Genomic DNA, 7719 nt, shown 5'->3' with positions numbered 1-7719 from the left:
AGATCCAGGATCAGTGACAATATCAGATCCAGGATCAGTGACAGGATCAGATCCAGGATCAGTGACAATATCAGTGACAGGATCAGATCCAGGATCAGTGACAATATCAGATCCAGGATCAGATCCAGGATGAGTGACAGGATCAGGGACAGGACGTGTTTTTCTTGCTCTGGACTTTGAACTGAAGCAGCTTTTAAAAGCCACATGTGTGAAACCAGCTGTGTCTTCATTGCTGAGGAGGAAGAGGAGTAAGAAGCCACTGGATCAGAAACCACTGGACTCAAACCAGTCTATAACTCAACCCGTCCTCTGACCCACATGTCTCTTGCGGGGACCCTCACGTGATCCTACCAGAGCAGGTGAGCGTCATCAGGTGTGTGCGCGTGAGGAAGCAGCAGCAGCAGCAGCATCGGAGCCATGGAGACGGAAGCTGGATGTTTACCAGCTCCGGGTCGGGTTTGATTTGAGTCGAACAGCTTCCATCACAGACTGAGAACTGGTCAAGCCCACTGACATGTCCCCCTGCTGCTGGTCCCCCGCGCGGACACACTCCTGAGGCCAGGTGAGACTCCACCACGTCGCTTTAGCTGTCATTAACTTTAGCAACCCTTAGCCTAGCTCTCACTGTTAGCCACCGCTCAGTTACTGGTTAACTCCCACTATCAGCCGTAAAACCGACCCATGGCCCAGTTCACTATCTGCGGTGACAGTAAAACCCACTCGTTTCTTACTGGAGGGGGTTTTAGTGGTAGATTCGTGAGGTAACGTGTACATGTTGACGTAGCTTGTAGCTAGCAGCTAGCAACCCCGGATGCAGCTAACAGTGATGGGTTAACACATTGTCAGTTGTTAAACCAGCGGGGAACTAGTTGTTTTACATCTGGTTTATAGTTCAGTACTGACGGGATTATTATTTGCTGTGTTTGTGTGTTTATTAGCTTGTGAGTTAATGCTATCACGACACGCCTTCCTCCATTCAAAACACCATAAACGTCAAACAACACGCTGGGGCTGAAATCATGTGATGTTGATTTGTAATGGTGGAATAACGTTGTCTAGTCCTAACGGCGCTGACACCAGATTATCGAGGCCTCACATTCGTAATCCCACCGAATGAAAAGTGAAACAGCTGAAGAGTCGAACCAGTAAACTGCTGAGACAATTTCACTTCAGTTATCTGTGCAATTCAAAGTCTAATGTGATTCATCCTCCACTGTTTACACGCTGTATATGTTGTTTTTATTATTATTAATTCAAATGTAGATGCACTGTTACTTTTTTCATGAACAATAACAGTAGATATAGTATTTGTGGCATGTGCAGTAGTCTAGAGGCCCTAATAAATAAATGAGCGATATGGTAAAATGCTTTCAGAGAACGTGCCTATATTATCCTCCTGGTCCTTCCTTTGTTACCCCATCTCTGCCATGTCTCAGATTGAGTGGAACTCATCAGACGACAGACTGAGCATCAATGGACGACCCCCCTGCCTCGTCCGATTCTTCTGAGTTTAAGTCTTCTAGCGGCGGCAACATCTCAGAAAATGAATTCTCGTGTCACTGTTGCTACGACATCTTGGTGAACCCCACGACTTTGACCTGCGGCCACAACTTCTGCCGCCACTGTCTGGCTCTTTGGTGGGAGAGCGCGCACAAGAACGAGTGTCCGGAGTGCCGGGAGAAGTGGGAAGGCTTTCCTAAAGTCAACATACTGCTACGGTAGGATCTTTCACGGCCACACCGAGTCAAGTCACAGTTGAACAACCCTGCAGAGGGATTTTAATTTGAAATTGGATACAGTTTGATACAGGAATACCAGTGGAGTGCAGATGGTGAGAAAAGGAAATAACCCAAAAGGAAGGAAAGGAACAAGATAGATTTAACTAGGTAACTCTAAGTTAACTTTCATAGCAAATTTATAATCACTATGACTAAAGTTGGTTGCCTGGATTGGACATCGGGCAATTTGGGACAAATCCTGGTGGGGCGCTACAATTTAATACCATCGTTTGACATTGTGTTGTCCTCACACCGTCAAAGGGCTTTATTCGTTTTTATAATTATTATAATTTCAATAAGGGTTAACACTCGGTTTTAGGGTTAAGATTAGTGTTAGTGAAGGGTTAAGATCTGAGGGAAGTCCTCACTAATAATAATATGAAGGAGAAACTTCATCAGAACTACTGTGGATGGAACATGTTCACTCTGTGCTCTTCTCACACAACTTCACCATATTCTGCATCGTCTATACCTGCACTACCAACACTGTTTGTTGTCTTTTATTGTACATATTGTGATTCCATCCCTAATTCCATGGGTTTGCATAATCCTTCTCTTCTTAGGGATGCAACTGACAAGCTGTTCAGCGAAGTCGTTCAGCAGAGGAGAGTTACGATCCAGGCAAACCCCCAAATCTCCCGGAGCCTGTTGGCCTTCCAGAGGTAGGAAAGTTTACTAACACGAGACAAGTTGTTTTGGTGTAAAACCCGTAAACATTAGAAATCCATCGATGTAGAACAGCACTTCCATAACGTTGTCACGCTTAAGAGGGGCAGTTTCACACAATAAGGATCAATGTCTTTTTTGTAAAGGAAGGTTTCACATCCAGATGTGTTAAATTTCTGGAGTTCCCCTTTGATAATGAGCACCGACAGTTCGAAGGAAAATGAATCCAGTGCTCTGGCCCACATAGTGCTGCTCGCAGCCCTAGTTTTTATTAGACCCTTTGTTTTACCAAAGTAAACACTCACATTAAATATCTGTCTGTTTTCAGATATGGCGACAACCTGGGTAGATCCCGGACAAACAAGCACAAAGGAGCAGGCTTCTTCTTCTCTGGTGTCTTAACTGCGCTCACATGTGTGGCTGTAAGTATACACGAGTGTAAAAAACTACATGTAATAAGCTTTGTTTCTAAAATGAGGTACTCTGTATTGATGAATTGGTCCCGAGCTGCGATACTGAACTGTTTTACTGCAACGCTGCTTGAAACTACCTGTGGAAAAAAACGGCCACAAATACCTATAATGTTAAACTAATTACATTTAGAGCATCGTGATTGGTGAATAATTAATTAATTAAAATAAGTTGCTATTGCTGGAGATATAAATAAATGACTCTTACTGATTACAGATTCTCATTATCAGGATCCTGTATGTTTTACTCTTTTGTCAAATGTACCTTTGGAGTAAGTTACTATAACCCAAACTATTATTGGTTGGTAAGTTAATGTCACACTTTCACTGTTAACTGCTTTTCTGATTACAACATTTTTGCTTTTTTTTTATATTTCCAAAGTGATTTTATCAACAACAGTATCTAATATTTCAAAATTTCCCACAGCAGCGGACCAAGGGGGTGGGTTGTTCATGTAGACAGTACATGTTTATTTAGTCCATGTGGCACTTGGGAGCAACGTCAATGTGTGTTTTGCCACATGGCAGTAAATGTGCATTGTGTAATCACGTTACAGCACGACCCCGGTTCTTTGATGAACACCGTGATTGAATCAGGTAGTTTTAGTGAAAACCAGAAGGAGGCCAGAGCCTGTGTGTAAAGCATCTGTTCATGTGGATGCTTTTCTCCGGTCATACAAGTTTAAATGTGCTAAATGTAAAGGCACATAGCTAAGGTCAGTAATAACAGCAGTTCATATCACACTCTAGTTTGTGAACCGAACCTTTTCTTTGCATCTAGATGTGTAAAACATTTGTGGTGTGTGTGTATAAGTTAAGGTAAACAATGTTTGTGTTTGGTCAGGTGATGGTGATGGTGTATCACTGGAGCAGTAGTGGGGTGGAGCAGCACACCATGCTGATCAGTAAGCCTGTTTCCCACTGGACATCAGAGGAAGTGGTTTCCTGGCTGGAACATCTGGGGCCCTGGGCGCAGCTCTACAGAGAGCCCTTCCTACGGGAAAGTGTCAATGGAAGGTGACAAAAATTGAAAACTCGCAGATACACTTCAAGCTAAGCAAAAATGCAAAATATATGTGAGAATTTGTTGTTGTTATAAATTATAGATTAATAAAAAGCTAATTATTCAATAATTAACATGAACATTACCATCATACTTTCTTTTTTAGTAGGTTCTCTCTGTCGCCGCCCGGTTTAATGGAAGTTTGAGTTTTATGCTGATCCAGTGTTTTCTGTGGATTCCTTTGCTTCAGGCTGCTGCTGATGCTTGATGATGAAGATTTGTTGAAGCTACCGTACAGCATTGAGAACCAGGCTCACCGACGAGCCATTCTGGCCGAACTGGACAGAGTTAAAGCTCTGGGAGTCAAACCTCCTCAGAACCTGTGGGAATACAAAGTAGGTTCAGACAACATTTTGGGCTATGCAGATATTTGCACTGAGCAGCAGGATCTCCAGGCTGATATTGTGTCAAATGTGTTACTTTTAGTGTTTTAGTGCACAGTCCATTCATTAAAGGAAATGCCCCATTGTACAGATTGGAATCTGTGAGTCTGGAATCAGGATCTCTGTGATTTCTCTGTCTCTTTCCTCCAGGCGGCTAACGCTGGGAAGTCTCTGTTCCTGCTCTACGCCCTGAAGAGCTCGCCCCGTCTCACACTCTTCTACTTGTATCTATTCGACTACTCGGAAACCTTCCTGCCCGTCCTGCACACCTGCTGTCCGGCCATCTCACACAGTGACCAATCACTGGAGAGCAGCTTCTACATGACACAGGTGACTCTTTGAATAAGTCAACATTGAGTCCAGCTACTGCTACATTTACACTGAATATGAGCCGAACTATTGACGTTACAGATTTGTGTGTTACTGATTGTAATCTAAAAAGGTGTTCTCTTATTTGGCAGCTGGAGCCAAACTGGCAGCAGTGGGCGGAGTTTCTGGTGAAGTACCTCCTGCTTCCCTACCAGCTAATAGCTGAGTTTGCTTGGGACTGGTTGGCCGTCCACTACTGGACATCTCGCTTCATCATCGTGAACGCCGCGCTCATGTCTGTGCTGGAAGGCTGTGCCCTGTGGAGACTCTGCACAACAGCCGGGATCAGGTACACGCAGTGGGAGGGCTCCGTGTTCATGAGTTTTTCTTTCCTGGCTCCTAAATTACCCACAATGCCAACCTGTGATGACGGCTACATGTAGCTATGAAGCAGTGTTTCCCTGAGTGGGTCCACATTGTGTTTTTTTTTTTTTTCACATGCATGCAATTTACTTCTCAAGTTGTTCTGGTGAGCAGCTGTTGGTGGCGATAATGTGTCATCAAGTCGTCCATGTTTGTGTACATTCTTAATTGAACACCCGAGGGCTGTTTTCAACAATCAGTCGTTACTCGTTTAACTCGTATCTTCCTCTCTCTTTAGGTTTCTGCCAGAGATGATGTGGAGCCACACGTGGACGATGTTATCTCAGGGGTTTGTCTTTGCCGTCCTGTGGCCTTTAGTCCCTCAGTTTGTGTGCAACTGCTTCTTCTACTGGGCGCTCTACTTCAGTCCCATCGTCAACATAGACCTGGTGGTGCAGCAGCTGATGCACCCAGAAACACAGGTGCCATAACAAAGCTGCAGGTAGTCAGCGCCCTGTCAGTGCCACACAGTTCAGAGCAAATAAAGTGAATTGTCAGAAAGCCAGTTGCTGACAAGTGTTTATGTTCAGCGTTGAAGTCACAAGACTGACTTGTTTGCGGTTGGAAAGGACGTTTTCTCGCTTCCTGGCTCATCTCTGCTGGACGGCTGCCATGTGGAACAAGAGAGGCTTTGAGCCACTGTGGGAAAAGCGAAACCAACACAGTAACAATCTGTGAACCATCTGTGATCGTATTGATTTGGAGAGATGACTGCAGTGGACTCATTCACAAACCACATTGCCTAAATGGTTCAGGGGGCATTCATGCAAATGCTGGGTTGGAGCATTGGTGGCAATGAAGACTGGTGCAGTGACTCCTGTAGAGTCACGTAGGGGGCGTGGAATGTTCTCGGCGCGTAGTTTTTACAGAGAAAATTATAATATGTCCAAGTTTGTCCTTTTGGTTGGAGATATTGCAAACATTTAATTTACATTGAATTAAAATCTTTGTTAGATTAAGCTACAGTAAGACCCGTGCACTCCCCACTACCTACTGCTCGAAACTGAACTAACTGACTGAAGACACCTACATATCACCTAGTGGTCAAAACTATACATTACATAATGGCTCCTACAACTGGCCTCATATGTCAGTTGATAGTTCTCTAGCACTGTAGTCCAGTTGAACCTTTTATTCCTATACAGACCTGCGTACTGTCCAGTGGAACAAAACAATTATAAATACGTTTTTGTTTAAGTTCTAATCTAATCAACAGTCACTGAGTTGAACAAATGCTGCTTCATAAGTATCAGTTTGATTTATGCTGTATCATAAGTGCATTCTGCAGATATTTCAGTCCGTCTCCGAGGGTCAATGGCTGCGACTGTGACTTGTTGAGGTTTGTGGTTGTGCAGCCTGTTGGGAGCCTCGAGCTTCACTGTCGTTTCAAAAGAAAAGCAGTCAATACAAACAAATGTTCAACGTCAAAGTGTATTCCAGAAGTTCCTTTTCATATAGGGTTTGTGGCACTTAGATTTAAAAGTAAACTTATTATCGTAAATTCTTTTTTGAGATGCCGATACGGACCCTTTTTTTTTCTCAGTTTTTTATGATTCTTTTCTTTAAGGAAACAGATTTGAAGCAGTTTTAATTTGTTCTGCTGACAAAAATGAAGTAGCACTTTTTTTTTTATCGTTCAAAAGAGTTTTCGTTGCAGTATACAATTCCATGTGGTGTGGTGTGGGGGGGATAGAACTAATCAAAGACATGTTTATTATTATTTTTTACATTGTTCATTTGCACTTAAAGGTTCTACACTGTGATTCTGTTCTTAAATGTGTTCTGTTGACAAAGGAAAAATAAAGACTAAATGTTATCCTGTGGTTATTTCTCATTATGTAGTAATTGCTGGACAATTTAATTTAGTTACATCATCAGAATTAGTTTATAGTACTATACTATAACGTTTTCCTTTAAAATGTATTAATATTTTAATCGTATAGCTCCAAATCATAATACAAATTAGCTGAAGGCTCTTTACATAGAAGAAAAGTCCTAATCTTTTGTATAAAATATAAATATGTCATGTATCATATATAATATACCTTGTTTGTTTGTAATTTAGTCTGTTATTGTTTGTCATTGAGCTTTTATCTATTTAACTTTCCATTAGTGCAGGAACATTTGAAGAAAGGATAATATTTCGGGTATCAACAAGGCCCAGGGCCCCCACCTGAGTCTGACTTTTATTTCACCCCCACACCTCAAGGATGTGTTAAATCAACACATTATATTATATTATACTGCATTACATTGCATATTGCAATCTGACACTGTTCACTGTCTTGCATCTTGCATTTCACTTTTTATATCTTTTATCTATTATATATATTTTATTTAGATATGTTTATGTCTAAATAAATGTTACTTTGTATAAATATTAGAAAAAGGGAGAAAATAAGAAGTAAATAGTGAGTAAATATATATTGTTTCTTTTTATTGCTTTTCTTATGTGAGTTGTATTTATTGTGTTTTTATGTTTTTATGTTTCTATGTTCATTGAATGCACCAATAGCCAGAGCAAATTCCTTTTAGGTGTAAACCTACTTGGCAATTAATACTTTCTGATTCTGATTCTGATTGTAAATAAAGTTTCATTGATTGAAGATCCAGGAACGAGCGCCCTC

At 41.7% G+C, this 7719-nt stretch overlaps 1 protein-coding gene across 1 annotated transcript; it reads left to right on the top strand.

The window, feature by feature from the left end:
• The first annotated feature begins 185 nt into the window (after window positions 1-185).
• Window positions 186-6908, top strand: LOC133953634 (bifunctional apoptosis regulator-like). Its single transcript, XM_062387657.1, has 9 exons — window positions 186-562; window positions 1437-1718; window positions 2342-2440; window positions 2773-2866; window positions 3759-3931; window positions 4168-4312; window positions 4511-4690; window positions 4822-5018; window positions 5331-6908. Exons 2-9 carry the CDS (start codon window positions 1474-1476, stop codon window positions 5521-5523), a joined length of 1326 nt encoding a protein of 441 aa, XP_062243641.1. The 5' UTR covers window positions 186-562; window positions 1437-1473; the 3' UTR covers window positions 5524-6908.
• Window positions 6909-7719: the final 811 nt, after the last annotated feature.

This window comes from Platichthys flesus, chromosome 5 (assembly GCF_949316205.1).
Source record: "Platichthys flesus chromosome 5, fPlaFle2.1, whole genome shotgun sequence".
In the NCBI taxonomy this organism is placed as follows: domain Eukaryota; kingdom Metazoa; phylum Chordata; class Actinopteri; order Pleuronectiformes; family Pleuronectidae; genus Platichthys; species Platichthys flesus.
This window is presented reverse-complemented; position numbering and strand designations above follow the sequence as displayed.